The 23,985-nt window shown below is 50.6% G+C and overlaps 2 protein-coding genes across 3 annotated transcripts in view; one reads left to right on the top strand and one right to left on the bottom strand.

Annotated features, from left to right (window-relative positions):
- The first annotated feature begins 712 nt into the window (after window positions 1–712).
- MRAP (melanocortin 2 receptor accessory protein) lies at window positions 713–23,985 on the top strand. The gene is made up of 3 exons (XM_027041722.2): window positions 713–1,235; window positions 20,871–20,970; window positions 23,291–23,985. The coding sequence occupies exons 1-3, from the start codon at window positions 1,130–1,132 to the stop codon at window positions 23,418–23,420; spliced, it is 336 nt and encodes a 111-aa protein (XP_026897523.1). The 5' UTR covers window positions 713–1,129; the 3' UTR covers window positions 23,421–23,985.
- The window catches only part of URB1 (URB1 ribosome biogenesis homolog), an 80,804-nt gene continuing 72,986 nt past the window's right edge, over window positions 16,168–23,985 (bottom strand). Inside the window, exons 40-41 of one of the 2 annotated variants that reach the window (XR_003414778.2) lie at window positions 22,200–22,335; window positions 16,168–16,616 (exon numbers count right to left, since the gene is read on the bottom strand). The gene's annotated coding sequence lies outside the window, so the exon portion shown is untranslated. Of the gene's footprint in view, window positions 16,617–22,192; window positions 22,336–23,985 lie in introns of those variants that run through there. The other variant, XM_027041720.2, reaches the window with a different exon arrangement.

The following is a 23,985-nucleotide window of genomic DNA, read 5'->3' as shown; positions in this document are numbered from 1 at the left end:
GCTCCTGTCACACTCAGTCTTGCTCATTCCAAATATTTGGAGTATTCCTCTTGATTGTGTCCGGGGCTCTTAGAAAAATGAGTTGTAACTTAGAGCCCTTCCCTTCAGAAACCCAGAAGAAACCCCCTCACACTTGTTAGCCAAGGGCTGGGCGAACCCTCAGGCCCTATTGCCTAAGAGCTGGATCCGTGTGGGATTGATTCTGGCCCAGGCAAACGACCTAGGCAGTCAGAACAAATGCAGCTGACTGGTTGGTTCTTTGGGACTTCAATAAAAGCCGGAAGGGGGGGTACGGCGCCTGGGTGACTCAGTCAGTTGAGCGTCTGACTTTGGCTCAAGTCATGATCTTGCGGTCTGTGAGTTCGAGCCCCACGTCCGGCTCTGTGCGGACAGCTCAGAGCCTGGAGCCTGCTTCGGATTCTGTGTCTCCCCCTCTCTCTGCCCCTACCCTGCTCTCTCTCTCTCTCTCTCTCTCTCTCCCTCCCTCTCAAAAACAAATAAACATTAAAAAACAAGCAAACAAAAGCTGGAAGGTGTACTCAATTGGACAAGAGGGTTCTTTGGGTGCAATTAATTGGCTCTGTGTGCATGAGAGAGGCTACGAGTTCAAGGGCTGCCATCACTCAATTCCTGCCCTCAGATACTAAATCTGAACCAGTGACTTGCTGATTGCTCAACAGCACCAAGAACCGCCCTAATGTACGTCAAGGGCACCGCCAGCCTTTCATTTGGGTTTTATTAATTTTTTAAGCAGGAAAGCAAACAGCGAGTGGCCTTCCTAGCCCCTGTTCGGCATCTTGTCTTCCAAGGGGCCCAGGTATCCCTTTTCCCGTTCTCACCCAGAGGGGCGAGCCAGAGCCGCGCTGGAAACCCGGTTTCCTGCCTTGTGGCTCTGTTTGTCTTGGACTTTTATCAAGGAGGAGCAGGACGGAAAGTTCTACGTGAGGGCGGAGATGTCAAGCACAGCCCCCTGGCCTTTCTCCCAGCTAAACGGCTCCGATAAGTAAGTGGGCAGGCCTTGAGCCCCGAGACCCACAGACACACTTGGATGACTTTACAGAAATCAGTCGGCCGGTCTCTCCGAGGGCTCTGACTAGCTCCGGATGCGCCCCCTCCCAGCACCGCGGACATGGCCAACCAGACCAACGCCTCCACCCTGTACGACAGCTACGAATACTACTTGGACTACGTGGACCTCATTCCCGTGGATGAGAGGAAGCTGAAAGCCAACAAATGTGAGTCCTCGACTAGGGGAGCCAGCCAGGCAGAGGCTGGGGGTTGGCCCGAAAGACTTTCTCTGGCCACTTCCTACTCCCAACAGATGTCACAGATGAGCCCAAACACGACCCTAACCCTAACCCTCAGAGATATAAGTAAACGGGAGCAGAATCTTATCTGTCATCTTCTGTAAGAGGTTTGGAACTAACCTCCTAAGAAACTAGGATGATTTGGGAGCAGAATATGCTTTTATTTTTTTAATTTTTTATTTTTAATGTTTACTTAGTTTTGACAGAGAGAGAGAGAGAGACAGTGAGAGCAGGAGAGAAGGAGAGAGAGGGAGGAAGACACAGAATGCCCAAGCAGGCTCCAGGCTCTGAGCTGTCAGCCCAGAGCCCGATGAGGGGCTCGAACCCATGAACCGTGATCACGACCTGAGCTGAAGTTGGATACTTAACTAACTGAGCCACCCAGGCGCCCCTAGAATATGTTTTCTTTTTTTTTTTTTTAAGTTTATTTATTTATTTTGAGAGAGAGACAGAGCACAAGCAGGGAGGGGCAGAGAAAGAGAAAGAGAGAGAGAATCCCAAGCAGGCTCCATCTGTGATGTTAGCTCAGAGCCTGACTTGGGGCTCAGTCTCACAAACCGTGAGATCGTGACCTGAGCCAAAATCCAGAGTCTGATGCTTAACCAAGTGAGCCACCCAGGCACCCCAGAATATGCTTTTAAGACAGACTTTTTTTTTGTTAGAGTGTGATTTGCCAGGGTTCCTGTAAGCTAGGTGAAATTTCTTCAAATTGCAGATTTCGCGTTTTCTCTCACTCTATGCAGATTTGGGGGAGGTTACTGTGTCCACCCCTAAGATATATGATTTACTGGTTTCCATGAAAACACCAATTGATTGGGGCGCCCAGGTGGCTCAGTCAGTTAAGCGACTGACTTCTGCTCAGGTCGTGATCTCACAGTTCGTCAGTTCAAGCCCTGTGTCGGGCTCTGTGCGGACAGCTCGGAGCCTGGAGCCTGCTTCCGATTCTGTGTCTCCCTCTCTCTCTGCCCCTCCCCTGCTCGCGCTCTGTCTCTCTGTCTCTCAAAAATAAATAAATGTTAAAAAAATTTTTAAAATACCAACTGATTTTACTCTTCATGGTCTCAGGAAGGACCACCAGAGCAAACCAACATGCTTTTTTTGCTCCTCTCTCTCCCAGTCTCTATCCCTTGGGTAAGTTGGTGCTTTGTGAACAATCTTCTCTGATTATTCCAGCTACTCGGTCAAGATAACAAGTTAGCTGAGGGAATGAGTACGAAAAAGCAAAGCAAACCAAAAACAGTCTCAGGGCTCTGCCATCCTCAAGTCTCGGGCTCCTTGGCTATTTCTTTATTTTTTTTTTATTTTTATTTTTGAGACAGAGAGACACAGAGCATGAGCAGGGGAGGGGCAGAGAGAGAGGGAGACAGAATCGGAAGCAGGCTCCGGGCTCTGGGCTGTCAGCACAGAGCCCAACGCGGGGCTCAAACTCACGGACTATGAGATCATGACCCGAGCCGAAGTCGGACGCCTAGCCCCCCCTTGGCTATTTCATGCCCTATGATCACATACTCTGTCAAGAAGTAAGTGCAGTCACTAGAAGGAACACGATGCTTTTCCTATGAAAAGCAAGATCACTTGTTCACGCATCAGCTCAAAACTGAAATCCATTTGGATGTTATCGGTAATAAAAGGTAGCAGATCCCCGGCAGAGCCCTTGGAGAAAGTTGTCTAGAATGTCTTGTTAGGAAGTGTACCTGTTTCCATTTTCATTTACAGCCTCCAGGAGTCCGGGTACCCATCCACGTTTGCTGCGTCCCCAGCCTGGTAGCAAAGCTTTTGCGGGGGACGATAGGTTTGGTGTGTGTTTCCTGATGCGGGGTATATACTCACGAATCAAAAAGCAGATTTTTGCACAGACAGCTCACAGTCACAGGGAGAAAGTGGCAGGGTTGAAATAGCAGCCCACTGATATGTATGATCAGAAGTTCAGACCTTCAGGATACATATTGGTCTGGACAAAATGTAAATCTGTATTCGGGAAGGTTGTTTTTAAATTCACACGAATTAGGGGCGCTGGGGTGGCTCAGTCAGTTAGGCGTCAGACTCTTGATTTAGGCTCTGGTCATGATCTCAGTGGTTTGTGAGATCGAGCCCCTCAACTCTGCACTGGGCCTGGAGCCTGGAGAGATTCTCTCTCTCTCCCTCTCTGCTCCTCCCCCACTCCTTAGGATGTGCACACACACGTGTGCTCTCTTTCTCTCTCTCAAAAAATTTTTTAACCTGAATTAAATAAAATGCTGTTAGCTTCCGACACCCCCATCCTTTTGTACACCAGACATCCCGCTTGGTCACCACCTGGGCTCCAAAGCTCTCTCCCCTGCTCTGAGTGGGAGCCCTCTTTGCTTATCCAAAGTCTTCGAACCTACAGTCTCAACCTCCTGCCCTGTGTAATGACCCATGAACAACGTCCATTTCTGGAGAAAGTGGTTGATGTTCTCCAAGCTGTGTGTGAGGTCTTAAAAGAAATACTTTTTCTTGCACACATGAGCTAGAGATAAAAAGTTCATAGCCTGCTGGGCAGACAAATGAGGAAACTCCTTCCTGGGGCGCCTGGGTGGCTCAGTCAGTTGAGCGTCCGACTTTGGCTCAGGTCATGATCTCACAGTTTGTGAATTCGAGCCCCCCATTGGGCTCCTTGCTGACAGTGCAGAGCCTGCCTGGGATACTCTCTCTCTTCCTCTCTCTCTCTTTCTGCCCCTCCCTCACTTGTTCTCTACCTCTCTCTCTCTCTCTCTCAAAATAATAAATAAATAAACTTTTAAAAAAGCAATGCCTTCCCAAACTCCCAAATGCAATATAGACCATCTCAGTGAGGAAACTGTCCCAGGGGGAGGCCAGTCACTGGGTCCCCCAGACAGCCTAGAGGTCAGGAGTCTTTGACACCCACGGAGAGAGGTACTCCTTCTGGCTTCCTTGATTTCTGTTTGTATCTCAGCCTTCATGTGTCCTCTGAATTTAATCTCCACCTTCTCTGGAAAAGGAGTTTGAGGCTAGACAAAAATACTCTCCCAGGGTGTTTCTGTCCCGGATGGGTAGTTGTCTAGCTTGTGTTTGGGGACCGGCCGGGAGGCAGTGACACACGGATCAGAGGCCGGGCGCGTGGAGCCCTGCGCCACCCAGCACGAGTTCACATCTGAGCTCTGCCACTTTCTAGCTCTGTGACTTGGGGCAAACAAGTTACTAAGGCCAGGCCAGATTCAAGAGGAGGGAACTAGAACCTATCTTGCAGTGAGAAAAGTGTTGAAAGCTCAAAGCAGCCTTCCACCCACCACAAACAAGAAAAAGTATGGCAGGCGGCAAAATAAAACAGGAAGGGTAGCCAGGGAGAGGTGGGGCCCTAAGAGGAACCAGGCGGCTGGCAAAGGCCCCCCAAGGATGTCCTGTGAGCAGGTGAGAGACCAAGCCCTGAAGCGGTCTCTGGGAGGAGGCTTCCAGGCCACAGGAACTCCGAAGACAAAGGCTCTGAGGCAGGGGGATATCTGGTGTGTTCCAGGAACGAAAAGCGATGGCAGTGACTATTCCCTTGTATTTTGGAAACTACCTGGGAAATACCCTTTTTGCCCCTTGAAACGGAAGCCATTTTCTTATTTCATAAGTCAACACAACCCATCAATCAACAAGAAAAAAAAACCCAATAGAAATATGGGCAAATGATACGAGAGCACAGTTAACAGAAGAGGAAACTCAAAGGGCCGAGGAACGTGAGAAAACACTCACCTTCACAAGTACTCAGGGAGCGCCCTGGGAAGGACACTGAGGTTCCATTTCACACTCACTCAATGCACAAACATGGAAACACTGATACTCAGTGTGTCGGGGTAGGAAGTGGAGAAATTTGTATTGCCACACGTGGATGATGACCTTAACATTCTAATATCCTTTTTTTTAAAAAAATTTTTTTTAACGCTTATTTATTTTTGAGACAGAGAGAGACAGAGCATGAACGGGGAGGGTCAGAGAGAGGGAGACACAGAATCCGAAACAGGCTCCAGGCTGTGAGCTGTCAGCACAGAGCCCGACGCGGGGCTCGAACTCATAGACCGCGAGATCATGACCTGAGCCGAAGTCGGACGCTCAACCGACTGAGCCACCCAGGCACCCCTTTTAATATCCTTTTTTAAAAAAAGGATCTGGAGGAAATACTCTGTGTATTTCTATGAATTTGGAACATTTTATAATTCAAACTTTTCAAGAACGTTTATCTATTCTGAGAGAAAGAGAGAGGGCACGCGTGCCTGGGTGGGGGAGGAGCAGAGAGAGAGAGAGAGAGAGGCAGAGAGAGAATCCCCAGCAGGCTCCGTGCTGTCAGTGCAGAGCCCGACGAGGGACTCCATCCTGTGACCATGAGCTGAGATCAAGAATCGGATGCTTAACTGACCGAGTCACCTGGGTACCCCTCGAATTTCTAAAATGTAACTCGTAAAGGTTAATATGCTCATCGTAAAAGACTCAGACAGTGAATTACTGCACTTCACCATTCAGAAAAACAAAAATCAGCGTTAGCATTTTGGTGCCTGGCCGCCTTAGGGTTTTTCTGTGTCTTCAAAACACAGAATGTGCCTGCACGCACATATACACACATGCCGTCTGTGATAACTCCTGAGGGGAAACTGAGACCTGCCTTGAGTGACCTTTCTCCTCCCCGGGCCTGTGACTACCAGGCAGAGCCCAGCGGGCAGCAAGGGGCCACCCTCTCCAGTGGATGGACGAGCGCGGCTGGGAAGGACAAGGACCCTGAGCCTGCTGGGAGGCTGGGGACAACAACCCCACGCTCTGGGAAGTTTGGCAGGATTTTAAACATTTCGCTCATGTTGACAAGGACCCTCTTTTTTATATTATTACTAATTGAGGGAAAACGTGCACAACACAAAAGTGACCATTTAAGCCATTTTAAGGGCACAGTTTGGCGGCAGTAAGTGCCTTCACATCATGCCACCACCCATCTCCGGAACTTTTTCCATCTTCCCCAAGCTGAACTCAGTACCCGTTACACACCAGCTCCCCCTTTCCTTCTGCCCCCCCCTCCCCCCCACCGCCTTCGATAACCACCTTCCTGCTCTCTCTTCCTATGAATCTGACTGTTCTGACCATCTGCCACGGACTGAGTCCGGGGTCCCACCCCACCAAACTCACGTGAAACGTGAATCCCCAGTGGGATAACATTCGGAGGCGGTGCCTTTGGGAGGTGATGAGGGTTAGACCAAGTCATCAAGCCGGGGGCCCACCGTGGAATTCGTACCTTTTTGAGAAGAAACAAGAGTGCTTGTTCTCTCTCCCTCGTTCACGTGAGGACATAAGCAGGAAGCGAGCTCTCGCCTGGAACGGAACCCACCAACACCCGGATCTTGGACTTCCGGCCCCTAGAACCGTGAGAGAATAAATGCCCGTGATTTAAACCACCCAGGGTATGTGATTTGTTACAGCAGCCTGAACGGAGGAAGACAGTACGTCACCGAAGGGGAATCATACGCCGTTTGCCCTTTCGTGTAGCTCATGTCACGGAGTCTTCAATCTGACAAGGACCCTCTTGGGAGGCAGGCCCCTTGGCCAGTTTACAGAGCTTTCTGTGGCAGAAAGAAATGTACGGCAGGTAGCTAAGACTACAAAAACAACCCGGAGGTTGATAGTCTCCTGACACCAGAGATGTAAACTCCCACGGCATGGCGATCGTATCAGTCAGCGTTCTCCAGAAAAACAGAACCAATAGGAGGTACGTCGATGCGGATAAGAGGAGGCTGGTTATAGGGACTGGCTCATGCAGTTAGGGAGGCTGACGAGTCCCACCATCTGCCTCCTGGAAGCCTGGGAACCCCGGAAAGCCGGCGGTGACTGAGAACCAAAGGAGCTGATGGTTCGAGTCCCGGAGTCCAAAGGCCCAAGAACCAGTGTCCAGAGGCAGGAGAAAATAGATGGCCCAGTGCAAGGAGACAGCGCAAGAATTTGCCCTTCCTTTGCCTTTTTGTTCCATTTGAGCCCCCAACGGCTCGGCCGATGCCCACCCACACTGGTGAGGGCAGATCTCCTTACTCAGCCTACCGAATCGATGCTAATCTTTTCTAGAAACACCCTCACGGACACATCCAAAAATCGTGTCTTACCAGCTGTCTGGGCATCCCTTCGCCTAGTCAAGCTGATGCACGAAATTAACCATCACGGAGCGTAAACCAAGAGGGTCACCAGATGAGGACTGGGAGTGCGTGGTGTGGAGTCAGAACAGTCGCCACAGCAGGACGTTGCAGAGACCTGGTCACAGGGGTGATGGATGTGCACAGGTGAACCGGCCCGGGAGTCCCGCGCGGGGTGTCCACTCGTTACTTGGTCAAAATGCCGTCACGTGTCCCCACGGCCCCTCAGCGGAGCCTGGGGGAACTTCTCCTCCTCCAGCTTCTTTCCACCAGCTTCCTCATCCGTGTCTGAAACACACACGGATCTGCATCCCCGCTGCCCTCTTGGACCATCAGTCCCTCTCTCTCACCTCCGGTTGCCAAACTTCTCAAACTCGTGAGCACTTTCCCCTTCTCTGGTTCCTGGCATCCACTGTCATCCGAAACAGCTGCTTCGGAAAAGTCACCCTGCTCGCTCGCCTCCTTCCTCCCCCTGGTTTCTGTGTCTCTCCAGCTCCACTGTCATCTCTCTCAACCTTTTTCCTTCTTTCCCTAGTTTCACTCTCCTTAGGTTGGCACAGGACTGTCACATGGATGCATCTTGGGGAACTGAGGCACATCAGATGGTCATCTTAACTCCCCTCTTCTCCCTCCAGTCCCACAGACAGGAACAATGCTGCCACTACCCCCAGATCATAGGGAAATCAGAAAAAGGCTCCTACTCTGGGGACACAGTTAATCACACTTATCCAGGTGGAATTCCTTGAGCAGTGCACAACCTGTGCAACTCTCCATGGTGTTACTGTGTAGGAGGAACTCCAGGCACAACCATGTGCCCATTGTGCTGTTCCCTGCCCCTGCCCTCTCAGATAAGTCTAAGCTCCCCATTTTGTCTTAGTAGTCCTCTGAAACTCGGTGCTGTCCATTCTGTGTTTCATTCATCTCAACTAGCCCCACTTCCACACCATACTAGAAACACACCATTCCTGACCCACCTTCTTGCTTTTGTTCGCGATTAACGCAACAACCAAATTTTGCAACTATCCGTGACAGGCCAAGCGTTGCACCGAGAGTTGGAGGCACAAATACAAAAAGACCAAGTCCCCGTCCTTGATATTTTACAAGAATGATTTTAATTTGTGGCCACTATTATCTGTTTTATGGTGGTGTATTTCCAAGTAGGTTACGGACATCAGGGCATCCCTCCACCGGATTTAGGAAAATCGTAACAGGAAAGAACGTAACACGATACCCAGACATTTCAATAATTATGTCTTAGTGTCCTCCAACAGTCCACCTTCATCGTCCCACATTTCCCTAAAAGGTGCTTATCAGCTACTTTGTTCCATGTTGATGTACTGGATCTGGTGACATCTCTTTGGTCTATCTTGGTCTAGAACTTTTTGTAGAAGACACTGACTCGAGGGAGGAATCAAGCAGGTCGCTCTTTCCATCCTCGACTGTTTAGTGAGGTGGCCGCTACTGATCATGAATATGCTGCTATTTGATGGACGGTGTTGTGCTGGAGAATGTGCAGAAGTGGCCAGCAGAGCACAGAGAAGGACACCCTTGGGGAGAAGTAAGACGTAAGGAAGGCTTCACAGGGAAGGTGGGCTGAGCTGAGTCAGAAGACCCAGGGGGACTTTGCCCGTCTGATCCACAGGGGCCGGTCCGGCAGGGCGGGGTTGGGGATGGGAGCAGAACAGTTATACTCCTGCTTAGGCCAGAGGTGCTTTGGGGAAGAGTGATGGAGGATGTGCTCCAGACCACGCGGGGGTCGGGTTCTTGCAGGTCAGTCTCAGAAGATTCCCGGGAGCTGTGGGGAGTCATTCAAAACCATAAGCAGGGGGGTGCCTGGGTGGCTCAGTTGGTTAAGTGCTGACTCTTGATTTCTGCTCAGGTCGTTGAGCTCACGGTCCATGAGTTTGAGCCCCACGAAGGGCTCTATGCTGACAGCGTGGAGCCCTGCTTGGGATCCTCTCTCTCCCTCTGTCTGCCCCTCCTCTCTCTCTCTCTCAAAATAAATAAACACTAAAAAAAAAATTAATAAAATTGTAAGCAGAGAAGAGACAAGGTCCAATTTGCTGGCTAAAAATATCCCTCTGGCGAATATATAAATTGGAGGCTTGGGTGGGAGGAAGGGGATACACAGGCAGGAAACAGCCGTATGCTGGGAAAGATCTGGAAGCATAACATTGGAAAGATCTCTACCCTTAGGAGGTGACAGTCTAGGAAGGAGGGGCCTGCCTAAATAAATGAGCGTGGTATGGTATCCCAGACATGGGAATAAAAGTATGTGGGGGTCCCGGGGCCCAGAGGAGCCAAGTGATTTGCTCAAGGTCACCTAGTAAAATATTTGCAGAGCTGGGACTTAAATTCCAGGCTCTGATCCCTTAGGACTCGTCCCAGGACACTTGACACGATTAGTGGGCAGATTCCCACCAGACTGTTCCAGCGGAGCAGGAACCCTTCCCTGTCTTGCTCCCCACCCCCAGTTCCCAGACAGTGCCTGGCACATCTCAGGCACACGAGAAGTCTCTGCAGAATGAACAGATCAACTGCTGTGAGGTACGCAGCTCTTGTACATACTGGTCATTTTCATGATGCGTACCTGTGTCAGTTATCAGTTTACTGTAATTCCGTGATCAACGATGGAATTCCTTAACAGTGAGCCGGGAGTGAAGCTTTCGCAGGAGGGGGCCCTGGCAGGGGCGCAGCAGGATGGCCGTGCTGGGGCTGGGAGGTTGGCAGTGAGGGTGTGAGGACGCGCAGGGCCAACAGCCCCGGTCACTGGCCCAGAACGTGGTCCCGCTGAGATCCTGCAGCCTCGCGGTGGCAAGAACCTCTCAGCAGCCATCTTGACGGAAAAACCAACGCCCCGGGGCAATCTGGGGCCGGTGGGTCGGGGAAGAGTTGCAAGTCCAGATGCGGGGGACCCCACTATGGTTGTTGGTCATCTGGGTTGTCTATGGTTCATCCAGCAGCTCCAAACCAGTTAGGCCTGGCTAAACCAGCCAACATCTCTGCTATCTGGTAACCAAACTACATGCCCAGGGAGGTCTGAACCTCTCTCAAGTATGTCCTTCCTTGGGGTTATGGGCTGGACTGGGTCCCCCCAGCCTCCCCCACCAAATTCCTATGTTGAAGTCCTAACCTCCAGTACTTAAGAATGTGACTGTAGGGGCGCCTGGCTGGCTCAGTTGGTTAAGCGTCCAACTTCGGCTCAGGTCATGATCTCATTGTTCATGGATTTGAGCCCCGTGTCGGGCTCTGTGCTGACAGCTCAGAGTCTGAAGCCTGCTTCAGATTCTGTGTCTCCCTCTCTCTGCCCCTCCCCTGCTCATGATTCATCTCTCTCTCTCTCTCTCAAACATAAATAAACATTAAACATTTTTTTAAAAGAATGTGACTATATTTGGAGACGGGGCCTTTAAAGTGAGAAAATAAGTTTCTGTTCCTTAAGCCACTGTCTTAGTCTGTCTGTTCAGGCTAATATAACAAAACACCTCAGACCGGGTGGCCTACAAACCAGAAACATCTATTTCTCATGGTTCCGCAGGCTGGGAAGTCCAACACGAAGGCACCAGCATGGTCACATTGGGGTGAGGGGCCCCTTCCTGGTTCATAGCTGGCATCTTCTTGCCGGGTCCTCACATGATGGAAGGGGTGAGGCAATCTGTCCGGAGCCTTCTTTATACAGGCACTAACCTCATTCATGGGGGCTCCGCCCTTATGACTCAAGCACCTCCCAGAGGCCCCACCATCAAATACCATCCCCTGGGGCATGAAGATTTGACGTAGGAGTTTAAGGGAACACAAGCATTCTGACGGTAGCACAGCCTGAGCAAACGCACCTGGGTCCCCCCTCCCTCCCTCCTCAGCCCCAGCACACCTTGTAGAGTCTCCTCATATCTTACATTCTTTAATCCTTCTGAATAATTTTTCATATTAGACTTCCAGTTTCACCTGCTGTGTGATTTCTACCTCCTGACTGGGCCTGGCCTGTCACAATGTCCTTCCAGTCGCAATGTCTTTTTTCTCCCGCATCTGCATAAACGCACCCATCACGCTGTGGCACGGAAAGAGCAAGTTCATGGCGTGTAGTCAGAATGTTGCTCTCATCTTTCTCTGACCGCTCATGCAAACCTACTTAGTGGTGCTGGCTCTTTCCCTGGAGTAGGTCTCATGCTCACTCTTTTTTGTTGTTGTTTTGTTTTTCTGTTTTTTGTTTTTTTTTTTTTTAATTTTTGAGAAAGAGAGAGAGACAGAGACAGAGACAGAGCTTGAGTGGGGGAGGGGCAGAGAGAGAGGGAGACACAGAATCCGAAGCAGGCTCCAGGCTCCGAGCTTTCAGCACAGAGCCTGATGCGGGGCTTGAACTCAGGGACCGTGAGATCATGACCTGAGCGGAAGTCGGACGCTTAACCGACTGAGCGCCCCTTACTCTCAAATTTTAAAAAATGTGTCTATCAGGGCACCTGGGTGGCTCGCTTGGTTGACTTCCGCTCAGGCCAGGATCTCGGGGTTCGTGAGTTCCAGCCCAGCATCGGGCTCTCTGCTGTCAGTGCAGGGCTGCTTCAGATCCGCCGTCCCCCTCTCTCTGCCCCTCCCCGGCTCGTTGTCATTCTCGCTGTCTCTCAAAATGAATAAACAAACTTAAACCAAAAAATGTCTACCGGCCAGTCTGGTTACCCGAGCAAATGTCTAAGCCGATGAAATCAGTTTCAAAAATACTTAAAACCAAACCGCCTTCAAACTTCATTCAAAGCGAGAACTTCCTCTTTCCCTGGCTTGGGGGCAGGAGTGCTTCCTCCTTCTTTCCTCAGCAGCTCTTCTTCCCCAGCCACCTGCCCCATCCTGTTTGGCGACACATCTTCGCTGGAGGTCAGGGATGGCATGGGGTGAGAGGCAGAAAGGACGAGGGGGTTTGCCAGTGAGGTGGCTCGGATTCTGATTCGGACGGCAGCCGGTCAGCACAACAGACACACCCGCACAGGCGGCCCTGGAGGGTGAGGAGGACATCGATGTACGTCAGCCGTGTCCACAAAGGGGGGCCCACTACTTGGCTCGGGGACTCTGCTCCTGTCGATTTCGCCACCCCTCCTCATACCAGCCTGTGTGACCGGTGTCCTTTGTGCATTCCCTGGGATGACGGTCACCAGCCCCATGACCTGAGGGTGGGGAAGTGATTCTCCTCTGTAGCCGTCATTACTTTTTGGCCGAACTCTTGCACTGGCCTCCCCACTGGCCTCCCCGCCCTCCAGCTTGACTGGCACTGATCCAGGCGGGGGCGTCCTTGATGCAAGCTGGCTCCTTCTCTCCTGGTGGCGGCTTTGCAAGAGATCTCCCACCACAGGCAGTGCTCTCTCTTGCTGGCCTCGTAGGACGATCCTCGGGACCCTGTGCTCTGAGGCCAACTTCCGCCTGGACCCGCTCTGTGAGAGGCCCGACTCCCCTTCAGGCTGTGCTCATGCACGTGACCCTTTGGGCCAGCTCTGGGCTGGCACTCAGCCCGCACCCTCCCCTGAGGCCCTCGGGGACACAGTTTTGCCCCTCAACGGCCGGAGGCTGGCTCCTTCCACTCTGCTGACACTGATGGCCCAGTCTCTTGCTTTTAAGATGTTCTCGAGCACACATGATCAGACTCCAGTCCACTGTGTCCCACTAACTGCAAAGGACATGTGCAGAGTGCCCTTGAGCAGCCTCTTCACAGTTCCACTGGAGGGCAGGGCACCGGCTGCCCTCCTAGACAGAGTGAGGGCTGTGGGGGACCATCTACCATCTCTAAAGGAAATCCCTCGGAGGTAAGCAAACCCAAACCAGATTTCAAGTAGTCAATGCCTATTTTAGTCTACTCAGGCAGCTATAACAAAGTTTCATAGACTGCGGAGCTTCAACAGATACTCATTTCTCACCGTGCTGGAGGCTGGGAGTCCAAGGTCAAGGTGGCAGAAGAGTCACTGTCTGGTGAGGACGTCCTTTCTTGCTGTTGGGCTCACATGGCCTTTCCTTGGTGCATGTGAATGGAGAGGGGCTGGGGGAGAGGAGGAGGAGGAAATGGGAGAGAGAGAGGGAGAGATAGAGAGAGGAGGGAGAGAGTGGGGGAGGGAGGGGGGGAAGTGGGAGAGAGAGAGGGAAAGAGAGAGAGAAAGAGGGAGGAAGAGGGAGAGAGAGATTCTTCCTTTTATTATAAGGACACTAATCCCACCATGGTGTCCCACCCTCATGATCTCCTCTAAACCTAACCACCTGTCAAAGGCCTCACCTCCGACTACCACCAGTCTGGAGATCAGGGCTTCTGCATCAGGAGGTGGGGGGACACATTCGATCCATAGCACCGCCTTTCTACAGAGTCCACTGTGAACATCCCGTCTCCCCTGTAGATTTCAGGGAGGATCTGGCTGTGTCTGTTCTTTCATACTTTGCCCTTATTGACTTCACAATATGTTGTTTTCCTGTGTTGTGAAATATTCTCTCACAAAGTTTTGTAAATAACTGCACGACGTTCTAAAAATGTGCGGTTTTGAACATGGAGAGTGGTTCTAGTATTTTGCTATTACAAGCAGTGGACTTGGGAAGAAAAAAAACTTCTTCCCCTGTTGTGTGTCCACGGTATTTGAATTCAAAGAAGTTCACTTAAAAAAAAAATCCCCAAAATGCAAAAGTAGAAATCTCCATCACCCGCACGCTGTGCCGCTGCTATGATGATGTCACTCTTGTGATCTGTAATGGTCAGCAGAAGGCGGTGTCAGGGTGTCTCAGGGAGGCTCTGTTGACCTGGCTTTGAAGGTGGGGCAAGGTAAGCGTGAGTCCGGGTGAGGAAGGACAGAGGTCACACCGCAGAGAGCAGGCGAGCCTCTTTGCTGACAAATGCACCTTTCTCTCCTCGCCAGTTCCTCTGGGCTGGATCTCCAACCCAGTCAAACACAGATCAGAAAGCTTCACTTGTGCAGAGGTTCACATCAAAGACAGAAAGATGCTGGGACTGGAGCCAGGAGCCAGGGATGCTTTAAGGTGAGACAAAGGCAAAGCTTCTGGAAGATCGCCTGGGGCAGCCGCTTGAACCGTGGAAGGCTGAGTTTCACTCCTGTGCCAAGTAGGGAAGGAGGCGACACAGGAGGGAAAATACCTAATAAGCAGGAGGGATTTTAAGACTCTTGTGTTCATGCCCATATACTGGAGTTTATTCCATCATGGATGGACAGATCATTGGAAATACCTAGGGATATATATATATATATATATGGCGAATTCAGCGCTGACTTGAGGAATCTAGTTTCCTCTTTCCCAGGGTTAGCTTGAAATCTGGTGTGATTTTGTTACAGGGACTTCACAAGGATTTTCACCCCTGTGATTTTACAGATGTGACTTCTGTTTCGGGGAAAGGTTAAGAATCTCTCCAATGCTGTCAGAAAGGTGGGGCATGCAAATCTGTTTCCTGGGCCTCTGCCTGAATTAATTATATGTTTGCTTTTCTATCTGTCCCCTTTTCAGAGGCTAAGCTTAGGAGAAAACCAGTCCCGTATAGCAACCTCACAGCGACCACACACATTATTCTAATGCGATGAATCTCCAGATACCGCTCTAATGCTCCCTTGCATGGGGCAGCAAGATGGATTGACTTCCCTTGGGTAGGGTCTGGCTTTCACGCTGTGTTATTTACTTCTTGGGTCAATATGTCTTCTTCCTTTAATTATGGCTTAGGAAAAAATTTGTCATAGCCTGTATGGACTTCCACTGATGCGCCAGCTCTGGCACCTTCGATAATCAGGCAGCCTGTTCACCTGTTGCCCCGTCAGCTGGGAGAGGAAGAACAGAAACAGGCCACCAACTGATCTCTTGTGAACGCAAGGCAGAGAGCTCAGGGAAAAGACTGAGCAAACAACTTACATAGAACTCTCTTCTGGCATTCGGAGCAATCAATTTCATGTTGCAACTTTCACCGAGACTTCTAAATCTTCTTCAAATGGTCAGTCCTATGGGCATGATATAAGCAGTGAAAGTGATTTTTAGGGGTGCCTGGGTGGCTTGGTCGATTAAGCGTCCGACTTCGGCTCAGGTCATGATCTCAGGGTTCGTGAGTTCAAGCCCCACAGTGGGTTCTGTGCTGACAGCTCCGAGCCCGGAGCCTGCTTCAGATCCTGTGTCTCCCTCTCCCTCTGCCCCTTCCCTGCGCACACTCTGTGTGTCTCTCTCTTTCAAAAATAAACATTAAATGTTTTTTAAAAAGTGATTTTTAAACAGAGATATGAGATTGTTCTAGTAACGATTTTCCCATGAAGGTAGCCCCAACTGAAGGCACTACACTTGAATGATACTATTATTGTTCAAAAACTGCTGGGACTCTTCTTTTGGAACTGACTTTGGTAGTGACAGTATATTCTATGGAACGTCCACAGTGAAACTATGTATATCTTTCGAGGGTGGATTTGCTTTTGGGAAATAGTTAGGAATCACCCATAAACTAATCAGGTGAATGGATCGAGCTGACTGATACCACCTGGGTGCTGAAAAGGAAATATGATTTTACAAAGTAGCAAAACCGGTGTGTGTGTGTGTGTGTGTGTGTGTGTGTGTGTGTGTGTCCTTGATGGTAATTCCAAAAGAATAATTTAGAAGTGTTTATGAATGTTTGATAAATGTTTATAAATGTTTAATCAAGACATGTATTTTATTTTATTTTATTTTTTTAATGTTTATTATTGAGAGACAGAGAGACACAGAGTGTGAGCAGGGCAGGGGTAGAAAGAGGGGGAGACACAGAATCTGAAGTAGGCTCTAGGCTCTGAGCTGTCAGCACAGAGCCCGACGTGGGGCTTGAACTCACAAACTGCGAGATCATGACCTGAGCTGAAGTCGGTTGCTCAACCCACTGAGCCACCCAGGTGCCCCAAGACATGTATTTTAGAAAAATTTGTATGACTCTATGAGAGAGAGAGGATGATTATTTTGAACGTCAGCATTCATTTGGATTTGTAAGTTTTGATATGCTCATTTAAAAAGCTGGCTCCTTCTCCTGACTCAATAAGGAAAACTGGTTATAATTAACGGAGTACCGGACAAAGCCGAGGTTAATTTCTCTTTCACCTAAAAGTCTGCAGGACAGCGTGGTGGGTCTGGTCCATGAGATCCTCAGAAAGCAGCTTCCTTCCAGCTCATTGCTCTGCCATCCCCCGGACATGTCCCTCATCATCACATCCATGTTCTGGCCAGCAAAATGGAGTAAGGAAATGCAAAGGGATACAAGGTCATGAGAAATCTATTAGTCTCTGCAGGAGGACTCCTAGTAACTCCCTAGTAACTCCCTACTCACAGCTCATTGGCCAGAACCTTGTCACATGACCACATCTAGCTGAAAGGGCATCTGGGAAATGTAGTCTTTATCCCAGGCAGCAAAAGGTAGGGCTTCTAGGACTATGAAAGCACCTGAGAGCAAACATTAGGATTGACAACTAGCAGTCTATACATCACAATTACCTTTACTGGTATCCACTTGATTTTAGTGGAGCTTGAATCACAGAGATATCACTTGCCACACTACCCTCTTAACAGAAATAATAATTTTAGTTCTATTTACCTATCATTTCAAAACCATTAAACAAGGAACTGTGCTATGTGCATTACATACACATGGTATATTATTTAATTCACCTAACAGTCTACATAACACACACTAACATCCCCCTTTAACAGATGAGAAGACAGATTTAGAGATGTAAAAATCCCAGACTGCCTGAGACCCCATGGTTAGAAAATGGCCAAGTCAGATTTTGAATTCAAAACTACCCACTTCCAGAGCTCAGGCCCTTAACCCCATTGTTTTTCCAAAGAAGGGAAAGATCTTGGAGTTAATCTCTTACCAGGACTCTGGGACCCAAATGTTAGTAGTGTTTGAAGGAATGTTAAAGCTGAGGTTTAGCAGTTAACAAAGTCTAACGAGACTGAGGTGCCTGCTATGAGTAGGAAGTACTTGGATCAGATTAAGCTGTCAGCTCCAAGGTGGGATGAGAAATTCCCCAGTGTGATGCCCCACCATGCCATCAGAGCCTCTTCTTGTCAGTTAATTGTGGATACCTAAGTCCCCTCATTCTGCCAGTGTGGTGGAAGGAAGAAAGGAAGGGAGAGAGGGAGGGAGAGAGAGAGAGAGAAAGAAAGAGAAAGAAAGAAAAGAAAGAAAGAAAGAAAGAAAGAAAGAAAGAAAGAAAGAAAGAAAGAAAAGAAAGAAGAAAGAAAGAAAGAAAGAAAGAAAGAAAGAAAAGAAAGAAAAGAGAAAGAAAGAAAAGAAGGAAAGAAAGAAAGAAAGAAAAAGAAAGAAAGAAAGAAAGAAAGAAAGGAAGGAAGGAAGGAAGGAAGGAAGGAGGGAAGGAAGGAAGGGACAGGGAGAGGAGAAAAAGGAAGTAAATGAGGGAAGGGGAGAAAAAGGGGAGGGAGAAAAAGGGAAGGGAAAGAGAAGGGGAGGGGAAGGAAAGGGAAGGGAAGTTTTCCACGGCTGGACTAGTATTGTTGTCAAGCCGGCCTGGTGCTCCTTGTTGTAAAAACAAGCTCAGTGATGTTTAAACAATTCCAACACTGGGGAATGACAGCTCTTGTCCGGGAACAACATGTTCTGTCCGAGCACTAAGGCTGAACCTTCAGCAGGAAGAGGAACAAGAACTCTATTTTTTTGGCCACGCTTTTCAACAGGACCATAACGAAAGAGAATTTAGTACAGGAAGTGGCGAGTAGCTACTGATCACCTTTTTGGTCTGAAAAAAATTCCAATTTCACTTCTCTGAAGATACTGTGCTCTGTGAAAGGTGTCGCTTCATTTTCTGCTCAGTATGTGGGGATAATGACCAAGGGCCAAGCAGACAAGTGTGAGCCCAGGAGAAGGGGAGGTGGGTGGGGGTGGGTCTCAGCTGCCAAACTTCGGAAGCTGTTTTCTTAGAGGCCCCGACGGCACTCATATAGGCGCTGAAGATCTCCAACCTTACGTTCTCTTTATGAAGGAGAAAGAGCAGTGGGGTCTGCCTAAATCTAAAACAACCCTGGGGTGGCTGGGTGGCTCAGTCGGTTGAGCATCTGACTCAGCTCAGGTCATGATCTTGCGGTTTGTGAGTTTGAGCCCCGCGTCGGGCTCTGTGCTGACAGCTCAGAGCCTGGAGCCTGCTTCGGATTCTGTGTCTCCTTCTCTCTCTGCCCATCCCCCATTTGTGCTCCGTCTCTCAAAAATAAATAAATAAATGTAAAAAAAAAATAATAATAAAAAAATAAAACACCCTTACGGAATAAACCCCAAACTTCTGAAAGCATTTATACTGTCATACTTTGCGGTAGTTATAAAATAAATGTTGACTGGCCAGTGGGGCTGAAGCAGGTGTTATAGAATAATGTGCGGTGAGCAGTCACGGAATGCTGAGAAACTCAGAGGCTCCTCCCCAAAGTCCTTCAGTTTAGGACAGACAGTGACAACCTCGCTCCCGAGTTCCCAGGAGCCCACACACCTCCTTAGCAGGGTCGGCGCTCAGGGGCACCACCGTCAGTTTCTCAGCTCAAGGACAGACAGGAGAGAGGATGTGGGAGCCTGTGGGGTCTTTGCTGTCCTGGCCTTTCTGGAGCGTGAAGGTCAAGCTACTGATGCCTTGTTACAAGGCAGTGGGAGCTCGATTCCTTTGGCAAATATGGCATCTTTTCCTTGGGACTGTTTTTTTGATGCTGTTAAGGTCCAAGATCAACAGGCCTTCAGTTTCTCCTTCTACCTGTCTTGGGCCGTGGAGAGGACAGGGGACACCCCTTACTCCAGGTACCATTATTTACCCCTGGGGCCTCTACTTCCATATTCATGGAGGTGATGCACAAATCTCTAATACCCCATTATTCGTTCGTTCGTTCATTCATTCATTCAGTTTGTTCATTTCCTCATTTGTTTACCCATTCATAAACATCTTTTTGTTTAACAGAATACAACATGGAGCAGGCAGGTGTATCATCGGAAGTACTACTGGAGTCCAGAGGAGCGTGTTGGGGGAGGGGCGAGCAGGACAGAGGCGGCCGCTGATGTGGTTTGAAGCGTTGGGGTTCAGAGTCAACGGCCAAGAAAGAATTCTTTAGATGTCCTGGGTGCAAAAAGGGTGTTTTTTAACGTTTATTTATTTTGAGAGAGAGAAAAGGTGTGAGTGGGGAAGGGGCAGAGAGAGAGAATCCCAGGCCCCGTGCTGTCAGCTCAGAGCCCAACACGGGTCTCGATGCCACAGACTGAACCGTGAGATTATGACCTGAGCCGAGATCCAGGGTCGGACGCTTAACCTACTGGGCCACCCACGTGCCCCACAAAAGGGTGGTTTTATTTGACCATGGGGCCAGGGCTTTGGGGCAGAAAGAGCTGCAGTGGGGTTGTGGCGAGTGACTGATTATATACCCTCAGGTTGGGAGGGCGTTAGGGATAACGTAAGTCTCTAAGGTATTTTGGAAACAAGGTTTTCAGGACCTTGAGGCGTTAGCTGTTGTTAGGAAAAGGTCATTACTGTTTAGTAGAAACTCAGTCCTGGGACCCTTCAGATGTATATCAGGGGGCCATAAGCTTGGAGTATGATTGCCAACATACATCTTGGGGGGGTGGGGGTGGGAGTTGAGATAAAAGAAGTTTCCAAAGGAATTTTTCTATGTGAAAGGACACTTACAGGATCCTGGGGGTCAGGATAATGTTAAGCTAAGGTTACCTTCTGCCCCTTAGCGAAGGGTCATCATCCAGGCAACTGAGTTCTGAGAGGAAGGTCAGTCTGTCTGCCTCAAGGACTTATCAATGGGCTGTAGACAGTAAGGGAATTTAGCTTTTCTTTTGCCTTAGTTTCCCACATCAGCAGCGATTTCCAGTGTGCTAGCTTGGTCCCGTCTGAATCCTCATCAGCCCCTGGCAGAGCCTGGCTTGAGTGGGTGCTTTCCCCTGAAAGAAAGGGGCCAGGGAGGCCCGGGGGAAAAACTCTGCCTTGCCCGCCACAGGAGCACTACAGCACCACAATCTAGACTCCGAAGGGGTCTCTGAAGCGGCCTCTAACGGAGCGGTCCCCACAGTCCCCTGCGGCCCTCACAGCAGAGGGGAGGTTGGCTGTCACATGAGTGGCCCACGGCCACTGCTTCTCCCTCTGAGGGAGAAAGGGAAGGAGGGGAACAGCAGCAGCAACTGAAAAAGCAAATCCACGGGGTGCCACCCACCTTCATTCACTGCTTTTCCCTCAACGGTCACCCTAACAGACCTTGAAGCTAGTTGCTCTGGGAAAAGGCCGCTTCCCTGTCGGCCTGTTCCCTCCCAAGGTTCTTGGAAGGAAAAACCTTCCCGGTGGTCACTGCTGAGAGGCCGGAAGACGAGAGAATGCCAACACTCGGGGCCCTATTTCCACGCTGCTCAGGGGCCCTCACGTCCCCTCGCCGTGGGCTTCTGGTGGTGTCACAGTGACGTTGAGATGCACTCTCCCTCCCGCAGATCTGATTGTCATTGCCTTCTGGGTGAGCCTGGCATTTTTCGTCATGCTTCTCTTCCTCATCCTGCTCTACATGTCCTGGTCAGGGTCCTCGCAGGTGAGGTGAGTAAGGGGGGGGGGGGGGACGGCATGTGTACAGGTAAGTCACGTGGCTAAACAGCGAGCAGCCGCACGTCCACGCAGCGGAATGTTATGTGGCCACAAAAAGGAATAAATCACTGATTCCTTCTGCAACACGCATGAACTTCAGAGTCACTGTCCTGAGGGATAGAAGCTAGACACAAAAGGGCCCGTATTGTATGACTGATTCCATTGCTATGAAACATCTAGAATATTCTAAAGCAGATTGTGTTGATGGTTGTATAACTCTGGGAATATACTGAAGATCTGGAGTTTTAGGTTTTAAATAGGTGAACTTTACTGTATGTATCTCAATGAAGTTGTTAGAGAAAATAGAGCCTAAATGACCCCACACGCCAGTTAGGTCTTGTCAAACAACTCACCAGGAAAATGGGACCCAAACTTAGGCATCTATGACCACCATGTGCTATTGAATACCTACTATGTGCCTTAGGGGTTAAATTCAGTAAAATCTAGAAGCTCCAAGAATTAGCTAGTAATTAACCTAGCTCGTTACACATTTTTTGAAAATGTTTATTTATATTTGAGAGCAAGCAAGGGAGTGAGCGGGGGAGGGGCAGAGAGAGGGAGACAGAAGATCCAAAGCCAGCTCTGTGCTGACAGCAGGGAGCCCAACGTGCGGCTCGAACTCACGAACGGTGAGATCATGACCTGAGCTGAAATCGGACGCTCAACGGACTGAGCCGCACAGGCGACCCTAGCTCATTAGATGCTAATTCCTGTGCTAGACAACTGGCTTACCACATCCGATTTCCTCTTCTGGCTTAATCTGCCCCCACAGCTACTGCGGTCTAAAATGACTGTCCTAACAAGGGACCGTATAACACGGGACTGCCTGTCTCTGCCTTAGCTGATGGGACCAGGGCTGCCCAAACTCCCCTGAAACGTGGGGCCAGGTAGCAGAGCGATCCCGGGCGAAGACTGGGGCCGGACACCATCATGGGCCAGGCAGTCTTGGGGAGTGGAGACCGGGAGCCGGCACAGGATGCTGGCAGCAGACAGATGAGCAGAGCTGCTCTGAGAGGAGGGAGCAGGGAGCGGAAAGGCCCTGAAAGACGAGAGGGCAGCCTCGCCACCTGGGGGCGTCCCGCCGCTGGCTCAGGGAGGACCTGCCCATCTGTGCACGCCCGGACTAGCTTCAAGGGGGCTCCGTCTCCCTCCTCCACCCTGCCCTGCCCGGGGTGACTCACCAAGTCACTGCCGGTTCCCTATGGTCACGGGGGGAGAGGCCGGGCCAGCTTCTGAGCAAATGCAGACCTCCGTCCTTTTCTTCCAGTTTTTACCACTCACGTGAAATTTGGGCAGATTTATAGCCCCAAGAGGTACCTGGGGGATAAATGAACAAAACGAGCTTTCTGAGGTGGCTCGTGGCCAGCCCTCTGCCAGGGACGGTTTGCAAGAGAAAGCTTCCCGGCCCAGTGGGCACACAGGCGGCCGAGGCTGAGGGGTCCCGGGTGTCTTCAGTGCTGCAATTTCACAGGGCAAATGGATGATGCTGTTCCCCGGCACCAGAGAAAGCACCCTCCAGACACTGTAACAGGCAGGGAGGGCTCAGGGAAGCCACCTGGGTCTTCAGTAAGATCTGGGAGACAGACGTAGGGTTGCTCCCTGAGGAGGTGCTCTTTCACGCCTCAAAAAAAAAAAAAAAGTCTGCCGCCATCATGTGAAAGGAGGGCTCTGCTCCTTCAGGCCCTCTCTCTGAGCCTCTGCATTCATGTCAGGATTGCAACTAGTTGAGACTAGTTCTCCAGCCACGCATCACCTCACGTCACCCTGATGACACCTAAGAGGCGATCACGGTCCCCCGTCACTGATGAGACGGAGGGCCGGCGGGACGGGGCGGGCCGGCTCACGTCAGGCGGCCGTGCCCACTGCCCCTGGCGCTCAGGAGAGGCATCCAGAGAGCAGATTCCTGGCTAAGATACAAGTTGGCTGGAGGCACAGGTACCTGAGCTCTACACTCAAACCTGTGGACGGACGGAAGGCCAGCCTGCCTGCTCCCTGTCGTGAACAGACACGAGGGAGACGTGACCTCGGAGAGAACTAGTCAACGTAGGGTCTGGGTCACCGCCAAGCACTGCCTGTCATCTTCCATTTCTGCACAGGGGTGACCTTTGTGAGCCGGGTGACCCGCCCCCAGGGTCTGCTCCCCTGGCCGAGGTGCCCTTGCCCCGCGTGCCTTCTCTACAGGCTTTGGGCCGGCAGCGGGGTGTAACAGGAAAGCATCCAGTAAGTTCTCTCACCAGCTTTGATGCCTGCCTCCCATCTGCTCTGTCCACAGGAACAACGCCCAGCACCACCCAACACGCCCCTGGAGTCGCGGCCTCAACCTCCCGCTCTGCGTCTGGAGGCACCCCACAGGCTCCCCCGGGCTCGGGCAAGGAGCCAGGCAGCAGAGCATCCCGCCCTGAGCGGCGGCTGCGGCCGGGAGCCCCTCCGCCCTGCCCCACCTGCCCCGCAGACCCACCCTGCTCTCTTCTGGGAGCCGGGTCACGATGGGGACCCCCCACAGCAGCGGCTGACAACAGGGACGAGGAGGGGGGACCCCTCCCGGGAGACAGAACCTCTCAACTGTAGCCTGGACGCCAGCAAACGCCTGGTGAACTCAAACCAACCCGGACACACAAGTGCCTTCGAAAAGCCTGCTTATGTGTATCAGGAAGCGTGACTGGGTCAAGATACGCTGTACAAGGGGGCACCGGCATGCATCATCCAGGGCCTGCAGCAGCCCAGCTAGCACAGGGAAGTAGCCCCAGATGTTGCGGATTTTTAGTGCATTTCACCAGCATACTTACTCCTTATGCACTTTGGGAAGGGCAAAAAAATAAAACACATATAAATTTAAAAAAAAATTTGCTTGCTCATCTTCACTGGGTCACTTTTTTAGCTTCAACTACTAACTGCCGTAGTATTTAGCAGCTCTGAGTTCTAAGCTGGTTGGAACCTTCTTCAGGGCACCCAGGGAGGGCCTGGGAA

Source organism: Acinonyx jubatus, chromosome C2, assembly GCF_027475565.1.
Source record: "Acinonyx jubatus isolate Ajub_Pintada_27869175 chromosome C2, VMU_Ajub_asm_v1.0, whole genome shotgun sequence".
NCBI classification, from domain to species: Eukaryota; Metazoa; Chordata; class Mammalia; order Carnivora; family Felidae; genus Acinonyx; species Acinonyx jubatus.
This window is presented reverse-complemented; position numbering and strand designations above follow the sequence as displayed.